This window comes from Phacochoerus africanus, chromosome 1 (genome assembly GCF_016906955.1).
Source record: "Phacochoerus africanus isolate WHEZ1 chromosome 1, ROS_Pafr_v1, whole genome shotgun sequence".
In the NCBI taxonomy this organism is placed as follows: Eukaryota; Metazoa; Chordata; class Mammalia; order Artiodactyla; family Suidae; genus Phacochoerus; species Phacochoerus africanus.
The window spans coordinates 169,564,155-169,587,511 of NC_062544.1; the positions used below are offsets into that span (position 1 = coordinate 169,564,155).

General features: G+C 34.4%; 1 protein-coding gene across 3 annotated transcripts in view; it reads right to left on the reverse strand.

The window, feature by feature from the left end:
- Positions 1-23,357, reverse strand: part of HLTF (helicase like transcription factor) — a 71,704-nt gene that overhangs the window by 4,050 nt on the left and 44,297 nt on the right. For 2 of the 3 annotated variants that reach the window (XM_047784341.1, XM_047784325.1), the window contains exons 16-25: positions 22,401-22,539; positions 21,128-21,263; positions 19,235-19,414; positions 15,333-15,457; positions 14,440-14,618; positions 12,359-12,484; positions 11,929-12,041; positions 11,424-11,604; positions 7,435-7,515; positions 2,077-4,364 (exon numbers count right to left, since the gene is read on the reverse strand). In XM_047784341.1, the coding sequence (XP_047640297.1) occupies positions 4,212-4,364; positions 7,435-7,515; positions 11,424-11,604; positions 11,929-12,041; positions 12,359-12,484; positions 14,440-14,618; positions 15,333-15,457; positions 19,235-19,414; positions 21,128-21,263; positions 22,401-22,539 (1,413 nt within the window). In that variant the 3' untranslated portion in view covers positions 2,077-4,211. Of the gene's footprint in view, positions 1-2,076; positions 4,365-7,434; positions 7,516-11,423; positions 11,605-11,928; positions 12,042-12,358; positions 12,485-14,439; positions 14,619-15,332; positions 15,458-19,234; positions 19,415-21,127; positions 21,264-22,400; positions 22,540-23,357 lie in introns of those variants that run through there. The other variant, XM_047784333.1, reaches the window with a different exon arrangement.

A 23,357-nucleotide genomic window follows, 5' to 3' on the forward strand; every position in this document is an offset into this window, starting at 1 on the left:
TTATACATATAAATATATCCATTCCTTTCAGATTTTCCCATACAAGTTATTACATAGTATTGAGTAGATTACCCTGTGCTGTACAGTAGGTCCTTGTTGCCTGCTTTTACTTTTAATAAATTAAAATGCTCACAGGACAGCAAACTTATTTCAGACTTCCCTAAAAGATCAGTCCCATCTCTGCTTTAGCAAATAGAGCAATGACATAACAATATATAATCTCTTTGATGACTTTGAATATCACATCTGATCACATTAAATGAAATACCTCTTGGAATAGATAGACTGGGTTTCAAATATACAAAGACATGGCCTTGAGTTTGTTTTATCTAACAATCCAAGAAATCATTTTGACATTTGCTTATCCTTCTAAATGAAGTCCCAATGTAGCCTAGTTACTATAACTTTGGTTCAGGTGTCTTATTCCATGTACATTAAATTGTGTATATTATGAAAACTGTACTGTTTTCACAGAGAAATCAATTTTCATACTCAAAGATAGAAACAGGATTATATTTGTCAGAAAATTCTTATTCAGGAAAGCTGAGAGCTGGGAAAGAGATATTTTTTAAATCTCATTTTAACCATTAAGAGGTCTGATTAGAAAGAAGATGTCATTTACCCTTTCGAAAGCAGTAAATTATTTTGTCTTCATCTAGAAGACTGTTCTTACCACTCTCCTGTGAGTATTTTAACATGGAAGAAACATTACGTCTGCTTACAGGGTTTCTAATCAGCAGAGCTCCCCCTCTGAAGTAGACATTACTGCAGGGAAGCATCCCAACCATCATTCACAGCTATCAGTATTTTGGGATCATAAGTACCAAATTCCAGAATGTAGAACCTACAAAGTTACTACATAGTTACTGATGACTTAAATGAAGGAAAACTGTTGCAAATACTTTGTAAGGTAAAGCATTTGAATTCTTATTTATAAGCCAAACATAAAATGTGTCCTTATGGAGTTTGTTCTTTTTTTTGTTTTTTAGGACTGCACCTATGGCATAGGAAGTTCCCAGGTGAAAAGCTGACTCAGAGCTACAGCTGTAGGCCTACACCATAGCCATAACAACACAGGATCTGAGCCGCATCTGCGACCTACATCACGGCTTATGGCAAAGCCAGATCCTTAACCCACTGAGCAAGGCCAGGGATCGAACTCTCATCCTCATGGGTACTAGTCGGTTCATTACCACTAACTCACAAGAGGAACTCCAACATCCTTACGTTCTTAATGAATCTTCCTTCAAATACTCATGAACAGAACTTTGACAAGCACTATTTATGCCTCTGGTATCCCCCAAGAGAAAACATACACTGCCTGAACATAATTCTATTGTTACTCTCTGGTATTAAATATAAGATGATTATTTTATTTCCAATATTGAAGCTGTAATTTAGGGAAAAACCTACAATCCAGAATCTTATTAGTATACCCCTATACTTAGCTATTATTACAACTCTTCTTTTCTCTGGCAGATGAGAAAATAAAAATACTTTAAAACAATATTTAAGACTAAGACATTTAACATAAGATTAAAAATATATTCATTTATTTCTAAATAAAAAAGTCAACCACTTAAAATTGAGTAAAATTATAAAGAGGTAAGGGGTTCCTGTTGTGGCTCAGCGGGTTTAGAACCTGACACAGTGTCTGTCCATGAGGATGTGGGTCTGATCCCTGGCCTTGCTAAGTGGGTTAAGGATCCCATGTTGCCGAAAGCTGTGGTATAGATCACAGAAGCAGCTTGAATCTCGTGTTGCTGTGGCTGTGATGCAGGCCAGCAGGTGCAGCTCTGATTTGACGCCTAGCTTGGGAACTTCCATATGCCACATGTGCAGTTGTAAAAAGGAAAAACAAAAACAAGAGAGAAAAAGAAAAGGAGAAAAAGACAAAAAGACAAAAGAGAAAATGGGTAGGAATATGAGTCAATTATTCTTAGTTACTCATAGTACTTTTTATGTACTGTGAGTAAAAAATAATTATATAATCTAGACATTTTACAGAATTGTTATAAAGATTAAATGTTCTTTAAAGAAAAAGTACTCGTTAAAATTATGGCACTGAGCAAGCTATTAATTTTTGAAACTTTTATTGATTTTAAATTTAAAACAAAATCCAGTTTGAACCACAAGTGGAAATACAATGTTTTCAAGATATTCCTAAAGCTATTACTCTACATAATATTGAAACAGAGTTAAGAGCATAAATATAATGTGAACTTTTCATTCCAATGGTTTATATCTTCTTAGGATGAATTTGTTGCTTTTTATTTAATACCAAATTTGTTGTCTTTTATTTAACACCATTTAATATAACTGTACAAAAACAGAAAGGTATTTTCTAAATAACCTGCCAAATTTGTCATTATGAATGTGTTTAAAAACACAAGACTGCAAATGTTTGGGTAAAGCAGCAAAGTCTTCTTTATAGTGAGTTTGCAAGGCTCTGCCTTTGTAAGCAAGGGCAGACTGTGGGTTTTTTGTTGTTTTTTGTTTTTTTTTTTTTTGCTGCAAACTCTTTCAATACTTAATCTCACTGGAGTATTGACATATAGAAAATTCACGTACTATATTTTATGAAACTCGATCAACCTGATATTTTGTGTAATGCTAGTCCTACAGGGTAAAGAACTTCCCTATTGTTCTTTATGCTAGCAGACCAACCTCAAGTTATTATTCCACTCTCATCCCTGCAGAAAGGTCTGTTGGTCCTTTTCATCAGCCCTCTGCCTTACCTGCTGTAGAAGAGAAAAGGGACTGGGAAGATTCCTGCTATCTAATCTACTGTTCCCTTGGAGTGAAGGACAAGGCATAGAGAGGGAAGGATTTAGCTGCTGATAAGGTATGTGCTAAATCTAAGATGGTGTGCCCTACCCTACAATACAATACTGCCTCCAATTTACTCTTATCTTTCAGTCAAGTCACTTCTAATACTATAAGTAAAATATAATCTGTATAATCAAACATGAAGCTCCTCCTGTTACAGTAATCAGTTTCTTCTTTCTCTGTACTTAAAAAAGAAAAGTTTCCCTTCAGGAAAAAATAACAGACTTACCTAACCTGATTGATAAATTTCAGCTTTAAATGTGACTAAAAGAGTCATCCAGAATTTTGTGGCAACTACTTTGAGTTTGATTAACAAAAAAAGTAGGGAAAAAATGACTACTTATATAGATAGATATAAGGATAAGTTACTGAAGTTCCAAAATCAAATTCTGATTCTAAACACAACACAAAGAAAATTTTCCATTTAGGGATTAAGATGTCTTTAAAAGTTGAAACAATTTTGGAGGTTATCCAGCCCAACTTCCATCCAGATATCATGCCTCTCACATATATAGTAGTCTTCTGAATTATAAAAATTTATAGTTATTTTTTAAAAAACTACATAAATAAAAATTATCTATATATAGAAATATCTATTCAGCAATACCATAATTTAAATATTCAAATCAAATTGGGTAGAACTGGCTCCTTCTCACCCCCACAGACTATTTACATACTAACATATCGAGTTACATTTAACAAAAACAACAGTACCCACCTGACCAAAATGAATAGTGCTGCAACACAGTCCCTAATTTTTTTTCATGAACATAAAATTGCAAGTCACTTCTGGAAATTTTATCTCAATGAAACTGTAAAAACAACAACAACCCAAGAAACTTGCTAACTTGGACTTTGGTCTTTCAAGATTCTGAATTGTAAATATGGTTTTTGAAGAACCAATAAAATCAATCTCTTGTATAGTCTGTGCACATATTAATCATTCCCAAGGACTGTGAATCCCTTACATCACAAATGGGGGGCTTTGGTGAATAACCAAATGTGTCCAACATAGAAAATAATTATTTGGTCAAAAGTATAAAAGGTTTGACCTTATTTGAAGTATGAAAAAGCTGAGTACTTGGAAGATATATGAAAATACTCAGCAGAGATAGTATGAAAAGCTGAATAACAAAGTAACTTTTTTTTCCCTCAAAAAATTATTTTAGGCCACAGCATATAACAGAACTTATTGCTATTTGAAGTATCATTAAAAATACCTTCATATATAAAAGGAGATTATGTATTAGTAATACTTCTTCACTAATATAAAATGTTATGGCCCCTTTTAGAAGACATACTCTAGACCTCATTTCTAAAATGGCATTTTTCTCATTTCCAAAATTTCTGTATATATCTGATCAAATTGACCTTACCACAAATTATAAATCAATTAGAGTTCTGATTTCATTAATTTTAGCTTGTTTCATTTCACTAGCATTAGTTTTTTTAGTTCCAAAGGCTCCAGCTGCAAGTTCTCGCTTTGTGTTTTGTATTTTCAGCATATTTTCTTCAACAGAGTCCTTCACAATGAACTTTAAAAAGAAAAAAAAAAATTAAATTGGTTAAATACTTTTTAGGTAACAATACTTAAACTATTTAATGTTAAAAAAAATTAAGACAATGAAAATGATGCACTATTAAAAAGGATCTGCTTTCTTATAATGTAGCTTTCAAAAATGGTCAATAATAATCTATGAGAAACTGTTTAGCTCTTTTTTTCTCAACAGATAGTGTGAATATTTAGAACATGATATAATAGCTAGAGATGAGCACCACTTTCCCTTATCACTCAATATAGTTTTCCTGTAAAGAATACAGCTGTAAGGACCTAAGTTACATATTACAACTCCAACATCAGATAAGAATAGCACAGGCAGGGAGTTCCCACTGTGGTACAGCAGAAATGAATCCAACTAGTATCCATGAGGATGCAGGTTCAATCCCTGGCTTTGCTCAGCGTGTCAGGAATCCAGTGTTGCTGTGAGCTGTGATGTAGGTCACAGATGCGGCTTGGGTCCTGTGTTGCTGTGGCTGTGTCATAGGCCAGCAGCTGTAGCTTCAACTTGACCCCTAGCCTCCTTGGAACTTCCATATGCCTCAAGTGTGGCCCTAAAGAGCAAAAAAACAAAACAAAACAAAAAAACAACACAGGCAAAAATCAAACTTTATGTATGGATAACTGTGTAGCTGGAATATTAACAAAATTACTTTAGCATATTTAAAAAGCTGAACAAGATTTTTCCCAGAAATGCAACAATAAAACTTCATCTAGTATAATTCATAACATTAAAAACTAAAGAGAAAAAAAATCATCTCAATAGATGATAAAGAAGCATTCAATAAAATTCAACATTATTCCTGATAAAAACTTTGATTAAAAAAAATACTGGCATTTTTTGTGGTACAGTAAGTTAAGACACTGTCACTGCAGCAGCTTGAATTGCTGCTGTGGTACAGGTCCAATCTCTGGCCCAAGAATTTCCATATGCCATGGGCACAGCTAAAAAAAGAAAAAAAAAATCCTAATTAATGCAGACACATATGTCCTCCACCTTATTAAGGGCACGTACTAGAAACTTACCAAGAACAACACTTAATGTAAAACAAAATATTCCCAATGAAGATAGGAACAAGTCAAGAATGATTACTATCACTACTACTATCCAACATTGTCCAAGACATCCCAGTTACTGTAATAACAGGTTGTGTTATAAATGCTACTAATATACACAAAAGACCTAAGTAAATGGAGAGAGATACTAAGTTCTTACATGAGAACATTCCTTATTTATAGAGAAGACAGTTCTCAAATTAATCATAAATTCGATAAATCCCAAAAAAGATTTCTTAAATGAGATTTGGTAACCTGAATCCAAAGTTCAATTCAGAAGTAAATAATAATAACACAGTTTTCAAAAAGACAAGCAATAAAAGCATTCTGCTCTACTAGATACCAAAGCATACTTTATAAAACCACAGTAATTATGAAAGTAATATTTCTCTGGGAATAGGAAAAGAGATCAATGGAAAGAATAGAGTCCAAAAAGAGACCCATGTAATATATATGAATTAGTTTATGATAAAGTTACATTTCAAATCAGTTTTTATAAAACACCACTCCCAGTTTACATAATTTTTAGGAAATTTACTTTTAAAATTTGAAGATAAAGCTTTCTGTTCTAAGCAAGGCCTCAAAATCCAGATGGTATAAAGAAAAAGGCTGACATGATTTAAGTTATAAAAAAATCACAGAAAGTTCAAAGATAAGCAAGAGTCTGGAACAAAAAATTTCAAATATATATAACAAAACATTTAAAATCAGAATTTTATACTATATTTGTACTATAAAACTATATTTGTACTTTTGAAAACTGGGCAAAAGATATAAACAAGCAATTCACAGAAAAATTATTCATGAATAAGAGATATATGAAATATGTTAAAGTTTCTAGTTAAATGAAAATTAGAAGGGTGCTTTTTTGACCACCTCATATGCATAAATTTACATTAGTCTCATATATTATAAGCGTATTTTAAAAACAACTTGAGCGAGTTCCCATTGTGGCTCAGTGGTAACGAACCAGACTAGTATCCATGAGAATGTGGGTTCAATTCCTGGATCCACTCAGTGGGTTAAGGATCCACCACTGCCGTGAGCTTGGGTGTAGGTCACAAACGTGGCTCACATCTGGTGTTGCTGAGGCTGTGGTGGCCACGGGCCAGCAGCTACAGCTCCAATTGTATCCCTAGCCTGGGAACTTCCATGTGCTGCTAGTGCACCCCTAAAAAATAAATAAATAAATAAATACAACACAACTTGACATTTATCTAATAAGATTATAAATCCAGAATTCTAGTTTTCTTAACCTATCCTGAAGAAATACCTGTATACAGGCACAAATATGCATATAATATAATGCTTATTGCGGCATTACTTTTATTAGCAAAACCTCATCTGGTTAAATAAATTAGATGTAACTATAAGTAGGTGTTAAAAAGAATGGATTTGTAGAGTAGTCAAATTCACAGAGACAGAAAATAGAAAGGTGGTTGCCAAGTGCTGGGAGAAGGAAGGAATGCAGGTTATTGTTCAATGGGTACAGAATTTCAGTTTGAGATGAAAAAGTACTGGAGATGGACAGTGGTGATGACTGCACAACAATGTGTACTTACTGCCACTGAAGTAAAGACAGTTTAAGTGTAATGGTAAATATTATGTATATTTATCATGATAGGAAAAAAAGTTTGATCTATGTGTTTTTACATGGTAGTCTCCAGCATATACTGAAAGGGGGGAGGGGTGAAATACAGGTTCAAAATAACAAAGTATGATCCCATTTATCCTAGAAGAAAAAAAAATTTTTTTTAATTTACACATACACATAAGTATGAATGTATGTAACCATAGAGAAAGAAACTTTGAAAAGCATACGTTAAATTACTGATGATGGTTTCCTTCTAAACAGCAGAATAAAGATGACCTTTATATTTTGCTCTACATAATTCTATTTCAATCTTTTACAATAATATAGTCATGTGTTATTTGTATAACTTTTAAAACTATATCAACCTAATTTTAAAATAGATGTCTTAAAAACTCACTTTTGTGATAATAACTTCTTGCTTCTGGCCGAGTCTATGGCATCTGTCAAAGCACTGATCTTCAGCAGCTGGATTCCAGGCCTAATAACAATGAATTGCATTATTACCAGCCAGATCAGTGAGTGTTCTGCACAAGTCCTTTTGCTGCAGTATTATTCACCTTTTACTGACTGAAATCTTTCTGAATAAGTTCAGATACTGACACTTTAAATGCTCTGGGAGGAAGTTCCTGTAAGGTACAACGGGGTAAGGATAAGGCATTGCCACTTCTATGGCACAGGTAGCAACTGCTGCATGGGTTTCATCCCAGGCCTGGCAACTTCAACAGGCCAAGAATGTGGCAAAAAAAAAAAGGCTCTGGGCAAAAAATATGCGCATACCTCCTGACCACCTCCCTTAATCACTACTGTGATAGGTATTCTCTCCACTGTCATTTCACTCCACCGCCTCTAGTGTCTAATACAGGGCCTCATATATAGAAAGCACACAATATAAATGATTACATATTAATACAATAATATCTTTCTAGGCCCCCTCCATTTTAAAGTCAAACTACCGTCTGCTTAACAGAGGAAAATAAGTTTACACACACTCTTAAATGACTTAATTTACATCAGAAAAGAAAGGTAATTGAGTCCATTTACGAAAAATTTTTCTCCCTTTTTGCTGGTCTTTGGTTCTTTTTCTTTCATTTTCCCCCATTCATAAAGTGAAAGCACAAAATGATTTCAGGGAGTTCTTTTGTGGCACAGCGGGTTAAGGATCCTGCATTGCCACTACAGAGGTTCAGGTCACTGGTGTGGGTTTGATCCCTGGCCCAGGAACTTCCATATGCCATGGGTGCAGGGGAAAAAGAAATTTCAGGAGTAATCAAAAGTCCCCCAAATTATTTAGGACTTCATTGATACAATTTCCAATATCTGTATTTGAAATCGGTTTGACTTCAAAACGGAACTAAAAAAGTAACACCAGCTAATTAATACAGCCATTATCATGGGAACTGTCTTAAGATAAAGAATAAAACAATGAAGCACTGAAAAGAAAAGAATAAGCAAAAAGGTATAGAGCTCTTCAGTCTATAATGATAGGAGTCAAAAATGGTTTTGAAATAATATCATGAACTGTTAGGGTAGGGATCATTAAATTTTAAACTATGGGATGATTCTTGAAGCTGAAAACAGGGTGATTCAGAGAAAAGGAACATTTATACAGAAAAGTACCACATGAAAATAGAAACAAAATTGTAAATGCATATGTAGATGACAAGTTTATAGCATGACTTATACCCAGGCAGTTTTTTTTTCTTTTCAAAGTTCCTTTGAGAGCTAGAGAAAAAGAAATTTTACTATTGCCATAATTTGATTTGGGAATGTTTTCAGTATAGAAGCTTAAGTACTTATTTAACTTACAATTTTTTAAAACTAAAAGTTGTATTCTGTGACTATTTCCTATTCTACAACTGGACACATTTTGAAACCATTACACCAAAATCAGATAAAATCCTAGAAAAATAAGATTCAGTAAAAAAAAAATGCTCATGGAGTTCCCATCATGGCTCAGCAGAAACGAATTTGACTAGCATCCATGAGGACACAGATTCGACCCCTGCCCTCGCTCAGTGGGTTAAGGATCTGGTGTTGCTGTGAGCCGTAGTGTAGGTCGCAGACGTGGCTGGGATCTGACATTGCTGTGGCTGTGGTGTAGGCCAGCGGCTGCATTTCCAATTGACCCCTAACCTGGGAATCTCCATATGCCTTGGATAAGGCCCTAAAAAGACAAAAATAATAATAATTGCTCATGAAAATCTTTTACCTCTTCATAGAGTATTACATAAAAATTAGGGTATATTTTGATATTCCATTATGAGCTTCTGATAAAGCCAACTGCTTCCTTCATTACTACATATGAGAATGGGAGCTATCAGTTTTATGCTATTATGAAATGTTATTATACATCTAGTCATACTTAATGTATGCTGCCAGCTCACCAAAAGGTTCCTAGACAGAAGAGAGAACTTTTTTTTTGACAGAATCTTATTTTTCTAGAGCCTGGCTTTTGTTTTAAACTTAGAAGCAATATCTGAAAGCTTGAAATGTCAATGAAAAACAATTTAAACTGCTAAAAAATTCTGTAAGTTTTCTAAAAGTATAATTATTACTGAGTCACTCTGTACAGCAGAAATTATCACAACGTTGTAAATCAACTATATTTCAATAAAACTTTAAAAGATGGAAAAAAGTTTAGTTTAACTTTATAATACTAATTAAATTACTGTACTTGGTATTAATATCTTCTTTTTTTATCAAGTCTAAGATTATAACCAAAGAAAAAAATACTGAGGGTCTGTTCCAAAAATCAACTTCTAGAATAATCATTAGGTTAGCTAGCACGTGACTTAATCTGTAGTTACAATGAATATTTTTCAACCATACTACTAAACTCTAAAATAACAACCATACCATTTAAACTCAAGCAAAGATTTAAAACTTCAGCCACAGAACTAAGGTAAGAAGATACGACAGACCATTGCCATCTATCCCCGTGGCATTAATGCGAAACCCATGAATATGTAAGTATGGCTCTGGTTAAAACATTACAGGAAAGGTTACCCTCAGGTGAGGAAAAAAAGCCTAGGTAACAGGTACATGCTTCAACTAGACAGCCTAACCATAGTAACTCGAAATCTGTATTTCAATAATCTCTTTATGTTATGAATTTTCTGAGTTTCAAGCAAACTAAAACCACAAATCTTAAATCACTGAATACATAGAAAGGGCACAAGGTTGCCTGCCTCTGCCCCAAACAGTACCTAGTACAAATTAGAAACTGAATTAGTTCAGAATGCTTCTAGTCCAAAAAGCCCCTTTTTACAATTACAAAAAAGTGCTTCTATGTGGATGTAGCTCTAAGTCACACAGTTTGATGAGTGAGTCAAGTTCACAGTGAATTTGAGCTCCCATTCTATGACCAGGCCTGTGTTGCACACAGTGCTTGCACTGTATTAGACCCTAAATTTTACCCCAAACATTCAATTAATGATATTTGTTTAAAAAATTGTGATGCTGGACCACCTGCAGCTGTATTACCTATGGTCTATATGCAACTTCCTGGAACTTATATAAAAACTCCTAAATCTGAGGACTGAGATCAGAAATTTCATTTACCTGGTTCTTATGCATATTAAAGCTTGAAACCATTAGCACCATGATAGTAGCTATCTATCTTGTTTATAGCCAGATTTCCAGTGCATGTAAAATTCCTTGATACCAAACAGGATCTCATTATTCATTGGCAGAATCAATGAAAACACTTCCCTAGAGCATGAAAGTTCATAGAAACTTATTCTGTATATGGAAGAGCAGTAGAAAAGCACAGCATAATACTTATGAATGTGGACTCTGATTCTAGTTTGTATATTACTAGCTGTGTGATGAGACAAGTTATTTCACTTCTTCATGTTTTAGTTTCCTCACCTATAAAATATAGATAGTAACAAAATCTCTCATAGAGATGTTGTATTTCAGTTGATGTATATAAAGCATTTAAGAGAAAGTCCTGAATACATTTTTACTAAGTTATTATCTGTTTCTAAAGTTTGCCTAAAAATGTTCACAACTGGAGTTCCTGTCGTGGCCCAGTGGTTAACGAATCCGACTAGGAACCATGAGGTTGCAGGTTCGATCCCTGGCCTTGCTCAGTGGGTTAAGGATCCGGCGTTGCCGTGAGCTGTGGTGTAGGTTGCAGACGCAGCTCAGTTCTGGCATTGCTGTGGCTGTGATGTGATGTAGGCCAGCGGCTACAGCTCCAATTAGACCCCCAGCCTGGGAACCTCCATATGCTGCAGGAGCGGCCCTAGAAAAGGCAAAAAGACAAAAAAAAAAAGTTCACAATCAGTTATAACTATAAAGGTATTTACCAAATAGCTTTTGGGTTTTATTTTTATTTTTTAAGAGGAATTAACATACCAAAAAGTCTACAAAACTACTTACTGGATCCATTAAAAATACTCGAGAAGCTGCAGAAAGATTCAAACCAACTCCACCTGCTTTTAAAGACAGAAGCATTATAGTTGGAGATCCTGCTTCAGTGTTTTGAAAACACTGAATTGATTCAACTCTTTTCTTTTGGGCCATGGAACCATCCAAACGAGTAAATACAAATCCAGAGGCTCTAATGGAGGGGACAAAAGAAACAACACTACAATATAAAAACATGTTAAGTAATTGTAAATCTTTTCATTCAACCAACTCTACCACTCATTCTGACAAATATTCACTAATCATCTACTAATATGTTAGGATCTGCAGTCAAATTTTTCCCTATAAATTCAGGACTTAACCTTTACAATTCTAAGTTCCCAGGAATATCTTTATTGTAATTGTTATTTTAGATAGACAAAATAAAACTGGTAAGACATAAGAAAGTTTTACTATCCAAATTAAAACATTCATATGAAATCCTTTCACTCAAAGTGAGAAACACTATTGAACTTACCTAAGTGGTGTTTCTATTAAAGACAGGAATGTTGTAAACTGAGAAACAACTAAACTTTTTATGTTGGGGTTCTTCTTTCTTAAGTCAATCAATGCATGCATTAAGGCATTAATCTGAAAAGAATTAGGATACCCATTAGATCCCATTTTGAATTGGAAGAGAAAGGTCCTGCCACATTACTTCCCTAAAATGCAAATGTAAAAGATCACTAGGTTTTTTTTTTTAAATTAAGACTAAAAGAATATTATCATAATCTGAACCCTTTCTCTTTCCTCTCAAATTTACCACTAGAAATAAACAAAAAGCCAGTAACCACTAATAGAGTATAATACTTGAATGACAGGATTAAAAGCAGAATTATTATTTCTTATGGTATTTCTTTATATAAATGTAAAGCAAATACTCAAACATTTGTACATAAATATTTTACCTTCGAACTGGATGTCCACTCCATGTTAGATTTCTTCTCAGTGTCACATGCCAATTCTTCTGGAGGACATTCTAACAAATTGTCTCCATGTATATCATTTCTGCATAAAGGGCATTTTGCATGTGGCTATAAGAGAAAAACCAAAGTAGGAGTGACACTCAACAAAGTAACAAAAATATAAATTTGCTTAAAATTTTTAAAAAGCATGATAAATTCTGTATCCTAATAGCCACCATTTTATTAATAAGACTTTTATTTGATTCATCCATTTGAGATAAATCTGTACATGCTAAACTCCAAGCAGATATAATATTCTAAGGTAGTAAAGAGAATGGGTAAAAAAAGAAAGCAAAAGTATATGATCTTGACTAGTGGAAAAAGCTTGAAACAATAAATATTATATGCAGACAAGTAAAGAAACCATGAATGACATTTTCTTGAACCTAATAACTACAATATAGCATTATTAGTTGGAACTATTCTTTAGAAGAAAAAAAAAATCTCAATAGCTTATAAAGTAGTTGAGGCCTATCAGGTTCATTCAAAGCAATTATCTATTATGTCCATTTTGTACTGAGGCATATTAATACGATTATCTCTAAAATAACTACATACCAAATACCATTACAATAAAAAAGATTCTGAAACTCAAACAGTGTTATAAGTCAGTATAGTGGAGTTACCTTTAGAGAGGACGGAGAGAGTAGTGACTGGATGGAACATAGGAAGATCTGGGTATGTGGATATGCTTACTTCATAATTCACTAAGCAGTACAATCATGACCTGCATTTTTTCTTATTTATATATGTATCTCAATAAAAATGTTTTAAAAAGTATACCTCAGAAGAACTGCTTAAAGGATTATTCCACTTCACATGAATCTCTTTCTCTATCAAGAAATTCTATCTGGAATCTAATATATGGCACAAATGAACCTTTCCACAGAAAAGAAAATCATGGGCTTGGAGAATAGTCTTGTGGTTGCCAAGGGGGAGGGAAGAGAGTGGGATGGATTGGGAGCTTAGGGTTAATAGATGTAGACTATTGCCTTTAGAAAGGATTAGCAATGAGATCCTGCTGTGTAGCACTGGAAACTATGTCTGATCACTTATGATGGAGCATGATAATGTGAGAATAAAGAATGAATACATGCATGTGTAACTGGGTCACCATGCAGTAGAGTAGAAAACTGACAGAGAACACTGTTAACCAGCTATAATGGAAAAAAATAAAAATCATTATTAAAAAAAAAACTGCTTAAAGGATTACTCCACTTCACATGAATCTAGATCTACGTAAACACAATAGCCAATAGCCATACATGGCAATTATGCACTTGAAATATGGCAAAGCCAAATTGAAATGTGTTAATAAGTGTACAATACTAATGAAATTTGAACACTTAAGTTTAAAAAAAATGTAAAGTATCCCAATAATTTTTGTATTTTAGATATACTGGATAAATAAAAATGTAAAGTAAGAATTATCTTCATCTGTTTTACTAGAAAATTTTAAATCATCTTTATGTCTCACTTAACAATCTATTTCTTGGACAGAGATGCTCTAAAGAGTTAGTGGAACTAGAATACTGACTATGAAAAAGTACCTCCAAAAATATGTCTTTTTTATGTTCAAAGGTCTTAATTCTAAGAAATATATCTATTGGAAGTTCCCATAGTGGCTCAGTGGTAACAAGCCCACTAATATCCATGAGGATTCAGGTTTGATCCCTAGCCTTGCTCAGTGGGTTAAAGGATCCAGTGTTGCTGTGAGCTGTGGTATAGATCACAGATGCGGCTCAGATCTGGCACTGCTGTGGCCGGCGGCTGTAGCTCTGATTCGACCCCTAGCAAGGGAACTTCCGTATGCCACAGGCTTCAGCCCTAAAAAGCAAAAAATAAAAAATAAAAAAATAAAAAAAATAAAAAAGAAATATATCTATTTAAACACTGATATAATTAACTATAAAGGTACACTACTAAATACAAGTGCAAAACTCTGCTGGACTTGGGTTTTCATTATACTCAATACTGGAACACCACTCCATCAAACATTGAATCTGTACTCAGCTTAAACTAACCTGCTCATTCTGAATGACTTGGCAAATACAGGGTTTACAAAAGACGTGTGCACAGTGTGTTATGACAGGAACTGTTAAAGAATCCAAGCAGATTGCACATTCTTCATCAGAACCTGAGCTCAGAATTAACTTCATCTTCTTTATTAACTTCTTTCGTAGTTCCTCAGGTGTATCATTTCCTAGAGAAAAGGCTGAAAATTTAATCTCAGGGCAAGACTTGTACTATGATTAGACAAGTTCATCTTCCTTATATAGGGAAAAGTTTTGCTTGGGTGGTCTGTAGTCTTTTTTTTAACCGCAGGAAAAAAACATGATTTAAATTTGAAATTTTAAGAAAAAGTCACAGGAGTTTCTGGTCAGCGGGTTAAGAACCCAACTAATATCCATGAAGATGCCAGTTCAATCCCTGGTCTCACTCAGTGGGTTAAAGATCTGGCATTGCTGCAAGCTGCAGTGCAGGTCAGAGATGCGGCTCAGATCTAGTGTGGCTATGGCTGTGCTGTAGGCCAGCAGCTATGGCTCCCATTCAACCCCTAGCCTGGGAAACTCCATATGCTGTGGGTATGGCCCTAAGAAGACAAAAATAAAAATTCCAAAGCTCTACATAACATACCTTACAGAAGCATATCATTAGAACACAAAGTGCAGATACTACTATAGAATAAAAGGCTTATCCAATGTGAACCTATCATCTAAGACTACCAGTGGAAATCTTAGAAGACCTTATTAATATTCCATTTCATTAAGATATTCTTGAGTGTAGTCCTAGTCGAGTCCTATACTACAAACAATGTCCATTTGACAAACTAAATTTACATCATATGAAAAATTTCTCATTCTGATTTATAATATCTCTAGTAAATATGATATGTAAACCAATCACAGTTACCTACCTGAGGGACCACTGGAAGACACTGAATTTGTAAGAAGGTGAGTATGACAACAAATCTGCCGCAGTCTAAGCAAAAGACCCAGGACATCTGCATAATGTGCAAGGACCGTCCCTTCATTAAAATACCTAGAGGTAAAAATGTTAAATGTTATGAAGCCTCTAAACAGTAACATTTCCTATTCTACAACAGTGGAATAAAAATGGCATTGGTCTCTTCTTTGGAAATCACTTCAAAAACAAGAATGGAAAACAGAAAAGTAAAAACTCTAATGAAACCAGGAGAGATTTGTAACAGGAAAGCAAAGTATATGAGAAATGGCTTGCCAACTGCAGTAAAAGTCGAACAGAAAGATGCTGAGAGATACAACTGGAGATCTCAAGCAGACTTGCCAGAGCACAATTTTTCAATAAATAGTATGCCCTGAGGAGAAAATCACCATCTCTTACATGCAGAAACAAAATCAGGGTGCATGGCTCATGGCTTGAACGTCCCTGGGCAAGTTTTTATCAAGAAAGAAAGAAGGCAAGCTGAATAGGGAAACACATGGATATACCGTGTTTTCAGAAAAGACTATGAGGACAGTGTTCCATACTGTAAGGAAGCCTAAAGCTTCTGATCTCTGTTTTATGAGCACAAGTAAAACCTGAAAGAACCCATATGTTGTAACCCTAAGTCATAATTAAATAGGGATATATTTCCTGCTGGTTGGGGATATAGCTATGACCCCTATCCCTTCATATGACTCTCTTAGAAATAGCTAGTCCCACAAGAACTCAAGACATTCATATTTGAGTAACAATCAACAAAAAGCAAAGGAGAGAACAAATGGCAGAGAAAGAAAACTCACCAGAAAAATGTTTCTTAGAGCAAATAAATAAAAATTATGGCCAAGAATACTGCCATGATTCAACACCACTCAATAAAATAGTTCCTCCTAAAAAATCCAATAGCTTAAAGCAGAGACAAAATTTTGAAAAGCTATGGCAAAACAAAGTAGAAATCAAAGATGCACTGGTACTACTAAGAAGTATGAAAGAGTAAAGTGAACTATTAGAGAAAGCCACCAGGAAGCTAACATAAAAGGAACTAGTCACTGATTAAAAATGTAGGAAAGAATGTGAAAAAAGATTGAGAAAAGCAAAACTAAAGATGTAAAGGATTAGAATAAAATGATACCTATGGAAAACAAAGAATATCCGACATAAATAGAAATAAAATAATGGAAAAGAAAACAGTATTTTAAGAAAACTTTCCAAAAAGGTATTGGAAGAGAAGCCTGGCATCTACAGATTTTACCACATGTTTTAGGGGAAAAAAAATCAACAGATGTCTTAGTCAAATTGCTGGACTTAAATACTATTATTTTTTTCTTTTGGCCACCCCGCAGTATATGGAGCTCCAGGGCCACAGCCGCCAACTGAGCCACAGCTGCGGCAATGCCAAATCCTTAACCCACTGTGGCAGGCCAGAGATCGAAACAGCGTCCCAGACAATGTCAATCCTGTTGTGCCACAGCGGGAGCTCCAAATTGCTAGACTTTAAAAGAATAAAATAAGAGCTTCTATAGGAATATTCAATATAAAATACAGTAGAAGAAAAACAAGTTCTGAAGGAAGAATGGGTGATCCAAAAATTATATATGAGGCAATCTGATATTCAAGTATTAATGCAATAGAAGAAATACAGCATATGGTTAAGAGCACAGACTCTAAAACTAGACTGAATTCAAAACCTAGCTCTGCCAATTTAACTGTCAAATCCTGGGCAAGTTTCTCAACCAATACCTTGAGCTTCCTTAGCTGTAACAGAGGCGTAATATGTACCTCACAGGACTGTGGTATCAAAAAAGTTAATACATGCAAAGCATTTAGAATAGTGCCTAGACTATGGTAAATAATATCTATCTGCTAATAGTAAGAGTAGTATGATGATAAACAAATGCTCCTCGGTATTCAAGCATGCAAGGAAAATAAACAATAAGGTCCTAACCTACAGCAAAGGGAACTATAGCCAATCTCCTGGGATAAGTCATAATGGAAAATAATATTAAAAAAGAACATATACATGTGTATAACTGAGTCACTTTGCTGTACAGCAGAAATTAGCACAACACTGTAAATCAACTGTAATTTTAAAAAAGAATAAGTAACATAAAGATTATACTTACAAGTTCTAGAACCAAATTGCCTGAGTTTAAATACCAGCTCTGTTATTCAGGAGCTGTGTTACACAGTACCTAACTGCTCTGTGCCTCAGATCTGTCATCTGTAAAATGTAAGTAATCCCTGTATTGACTTAAATAAGGGCTGTTGTAAATTAATATACATAAAGATGAATGCACAACACCTAGTAAGTGCCCAATAAATGTTTTAGTAAATGTATTACTTATTAAACTATTTTTAAAGTAATTTTTCCTCTGAGAACAGTTTCAATAAAGTTATTCTTTTTCAATCTTTTCAAACAGAGTAACACTTACCAACAGTCTAATTATTCCCTGTCATGGTCATTTCCTACACTACTAAGCAGCATTTCAGTTTAAGAAATTTCTTTTGGGTGCTAAATATTGAAATAGAAGCCTCCTCTTACCTCATCAGCTACTCCTGTCTTGCTAAAATCCTTCTCTAACTTTGCTCACTCTCTTAGTGATCTTATCCAGTCTCCTGGATTTAGTTACCATTTACACACGGGTACCTTTCAATTTTACATTAAACCAAGAACATTCCCATGAACTCTATCTCACATCCATCTGACTGTGACATCTCCACTTGGAAATCGCGCAAGCATCACACAATCAATGAGTCCAAAGCTGAATTTCTCATCTTCTCTGAAAAAAACTCTGCTTTTCCCATAGACCTAATTCTGCAAATGGCAATTCTACCTTTCTAGTCACTCATGTGAAAAACCTTGAAATTATCTTTCACTCCTTTCTCTCACATCTCAAACTATAGCAACAACCAAGTTCTGCTGGTTCTACCTTCAAAATATAACAGAATCCAGGCATTTCTCATGCCCTTCATCACTACTATTGATCCTTATCTACCAGTCTCACCTTTTTCTTCCTTTTAAAGACAAACTTCATGAGAAATGGTCTTACCCATACTGCTGCTACTTCTTTGCAATCCCCTTGATCCTACAATTTGGCTACATATCTCATTATTCTGGTGAAACTATTTTGGAAGTTTAAACCAGGAACTTTTGAATCACCGAATTAAATAGTCTTTACTAAGTATGTCACTATGTGACACTACTGACCACTCTTTCTTACTGTCTTTACTGGAATTCTATACAGTTTTCTCTACTCTCTTCATACTTCTCAACTTAACAGAATCTCCTCCAATGGCTCCTCTTTATTTTTCCTATGTCCTAAATGTAGATGTCCCCCCAAGTTTTGGTTCTTAAAAGATTTTATCTATATATACTTCTCTCAGTGTTTTTAATCTTCTCCCATGACATAAACAGGAGTTCCCGTTGTGGCTCAGTGGGTTAAGAATCCAACTAATATCCATGATCCCTGGCCTCACTCAGTGGGTTGAAGGATGCAGCACTGCTGCCAGCTACAGCATAGGTCACAGTTGCAGCTCGGATCTGGCGTTGCTGTGGCTATGGTGTAGGCCAAAAGCTGCAGCTCCAATTCAACCCCTAGCAAAGTCTCTGACTAGCAATTCAAAACTTGCCATTTCATATAAAATTTTAACTATTTCCTAACTTAATTACTTACCTGGTGAATTATAATATTATTTCACTCACTTCAACTGTTAATTCATAAAAAGCAGTTTAAATAATGAAAAAAAACTTCAATGTACTTAAAACTTCATTTCTAACATATCTAAAAAATGCTATCTAATTAAATGTTAATAAAGAAAATAAAAATTAATTTCTAAAATGATTTTCTTTCTCCATACCTTCCAATAGTAGCTCTGCCATCATTCTTCACAGATTGATAAATCTTTCTCTCTTCATCAGAAAGTGTAATATGCTGAATAAATACTTTACGTTCTGGTAACTCCAAAACAGGTTTTCCTTTAATTTTGCTTGTCTTTGTTCTTCTAAGTGTAATATTTTTAATTAGGGACTGTAAACGCCTAGTCAAAATAAAACAAATAATTATATAACTTATTTCTATATGAACTGATTTAACTAGAACAAAAAAAGAATATTTTAATCTATTACTGTTTTAACACCTTTCAAAAAAATCCCTTATATGGTGTTTTGTCCAATCTTATAATGGATAGACATATACTACAAAGATAAAAGTACAGCAACAAAATGCATTTAAATTTGCCCTCAATCCAGTATCTGTCAAAGTTTAATCTTTTATCCTTTTCTTATTTTTAAGCTCTTTTTCTAATTACTCACCTTTTTACCTCTCAATTTTGTCAAGCTACAACACCCAGTGTCTGACACTGAAATTCTTAATAAGCATCTATTAAATGTAAGGCATTATAATTAATACCATGAAAACATAAATATGAGTAAGATCTTACCTTTGAAAAGTCTCTCCAATAATATAAAAATCAAAGTACATAAGTAAGTAATTTTTATAAAATAATGAGTGCCAAAAAAATGAATAAAAACTTGATATGACAATTCAGAAGACAGAGAAATGTCTTCTGGGTTCTACAGCCTTTACATTCCCTTTTCTCAACAGCAGAAAAAAAGGATACCAACTCTCTTAGAAAAGATTCTTCCTAATGATGAAGTAGAAATACAATTTCTTAGATTAGAATTTAAACTTTTCCACTATAACCCTACAGTAAGAAAAACCTTTTACTCTATCCAACAACCATATATAGAAACACATGCACATATAACAGAAACAAACATTTCACAAAATAATACTGTGTGATACACTCTGCTGTTTTTTCAATCTTCTACTCTGTTTCATTTTCTTTAATGAACAGCTATAATGCTAGCTGTCATCTTTATGATTTCACAACCCACTAATAAATCCTAAACCCTTTGTTTGAAAACCACTGCTCTAGGCAAAAAAATCTGAACTACATTAGCTTAGTACCTTGCAAAATGGCTATCACCAAGTTGACTTTTATTTACGTTCTCAACTTTTATCTATCTCCACCAGAAACAACTTTCTCTTATAAAGCTTTTGTTGATGCCACTGTATTATCATATTATTCAATTGTCACTATATAAAACTATATAAGTTATGAAAATTTAATGCATATTGGATTCTATGAGCATATAATGTTTTTCCTACCACTGGTAGTTTTGAGAGTAAAACCAAAAGACAAAGACCTAAAGCTCTGCTTTTCCTTCAGTTTTGACTAAAATCAGGGTAAAGGAGAGTTAACCTTTTTGTGGTTAGAAATTTTTATTCCCCCCAAGCAAGAATCATTAGATTTTTGACAGTCAAAAGCATTAACCCGTAAACACTTTTTGGAGAAGAAAACCAACAGTCAGGTTAAAATGGTAACACAAGCGGCAACTGGTTCAAGCTGCTAAAAATTATTTGTGGCTAATATTGGGAGTTCCCATTATGGAGCAGTAGAAACTGACTAGTAACCATGAGAATGCAGGTTCAATCCCTGGCCTCGCTCAGTGGGTTAAGGATCCAGGGTTGCCATTTGCTGTGGTGTAGGTTGCACACTCAGCTTGGATTCTGCGTTGCTGTGGCTGTGCTGCAGGCCAGCAGCTACAGCTCCAATTTGACCCCTAGCCTGAGGACCTCCCTATGCTGCGAATGGAGCCCTAAAAAGCAAAAAAAAAAAAAAAAAATCCAAACAAACAAAAACAATTATTTGGGGCTAATATTAATCAATTGTCATGAAATTACTTACCTAAGTCCTCCTTCATCTCCCATTGTCACGGGACGCTGTATTGTTCTGTGCCACCATTCTCTATCAATAAATGGTTTAAGTTTTAAAAAGGAAAGGAGAGACCACAAGTCTTTTAAAGAATTCTGGATTGGAGTGCCTAAAAAGAAGAGAATCTATTACAATTCTGCAGCCAGAGTACATACTCAGAGTATCCATCTGGCCAACCAATGGAAACAACAGTTGAAAATGGGCACCTCATTCTAAGCACACTACTAAGTTGTGACTGTAATTCTTTGTTAGACATATACATAATTTCAAAATATAATCTGGCTCTTGGGTTTTAGCTCTCACTTGCCATACCAACAAAAAGACTACAGACTCCATAAACTCAACTTTCCCCTTATCAAGAACATTTGCTTACTTGATTTTTAAATCAGCAGCATTAGTAAGAAGGAAACAATCTAAGTTTTGTTTTGCTTTTGGCTACACCTGTGGCATGTGGAAGTTCCTGGGCCAGGGACTGAACCCAAGCCACAGCAAGCAACCCGAGCTGCTGCAATGACAACACCAGATCCTAACCCTCTGCACCACAAGAGAACGCTGAATCTTAGTTTATATTCTCTTCCCCATCTTCCAGTAAAGGTTCACGAGTAGCATATAGGTTCCAAGATGAGAATTAGAGAAATCAAGATTCTCACTGGAGGACTGAAGTGTCTAGAGTTTCTAAAGTTCAAAAAAAGTCTGGTGACTATTCCATAAATGAACTATAATTCAAATGTTGCCAATCACGGACAGTTATGGAAAAAAATCAAAATTTTTTTTTTTTTTTTGCCATGGTATGTGCAGCAATGGAAGGACTAGCAGAGGTGAAAGATTTCTTTTTTTTCTTTCTTTTTTTTTTTTTTGTCTTTTTGCCATTTCTTGGGCCGCCCCTGCAGTATATGGAGGTTCCCAGGCTAGGGGTCCAATTGGAGCTGCAGCCACTGGCCTACGCCAGAGCCACAGCAACACAGGATCCGAGCCGTGTCTGCAACCTACACCACAGCTCACGGCAACGCCAGATCCTTAACCCGCTGAGCAAGGCCAGGGATCGAACCCGCAACCTCATGGTTCCTAGTCAGATTCGTTAACCACTGTGCCACGATGGGAACTCCTCAAAATATTTTATTAAATGATTTAGATGACTAATTTGGGAAAGATTTTATATCCACTTGAAGTATACAAAGATACCTTATAACTTACTTAATGATATATATTATGGGGATTAATTTTTTAAAATATATGCTATCATTACCTGTCAATACCCATCTTCTTTCTGCTTCTAAATCAAGTACAGCTTTTGTCTGCTGAGCATTTGGATTTCGTATGGCATGTCCTTCATCCAGGATCACTCTTAGCCACCTTATGCTATGTAATGGACTATCACCTTTAGTCTAAAATAAATGTTTCATATGAATTAACAACACAGGAAAGTAAAATAGTACTTTATATAACCTGATAAGTAATATTTGAGTTATTATTCTTTAATATCAACACTTACTATATGGTACATACTGCTTTAAGCAAAACATACATTAAATTATTGAATGTTCACAAACTTATGAAGTATTATTACAATGAGAAAACCCAAGCACCAAGGTGTGAAGTATGTTGCTCAAAGTACCACAGCTAGGAAGTGCAGAGCTAGCATTCAAACCCAGGTTGCCTAGCCCTCTACTGAGACCTAGTTCAATACACTGAACTATTCGCCTCAGATTCAAACATATGATGATATTTGAATATAACATAATCACTTTCTTTTGTATAAAATTTATTGTTTTTACTTGAAAACTAAAATTTTTACAATAAAGTATCTTAGAAAATATTTTAACAACTGGAATTACAGGCAAACAACAATTAAGATTCTAAATAAATCAAGAAACTCCCAAGTTTTCAGATACAAAACAGCTTATTTTTAAACTGAGATAATCAATTATCAAATCACTGTGAGAGAAAACAATATTCCAAAATATAAGAAAAAATAAGAATTCATTTATACATTGCTATATACACTTAATTACAATTCAAATTTTAAAATTTAAGTGTTATAAATGGAAAATATTCCTAAATTCTTATCTAAAGGAAGTCCAACATTTTTTTGCAAAATATTTCAAAAAATTCCTTTTCCCTCACCTGCTTTTTAGGGCCACACTGGTAGCATATGGAATTTCCTGGCCTAGGGGTCAAATTGGAGCTGCAGCTGCCGGCCTAT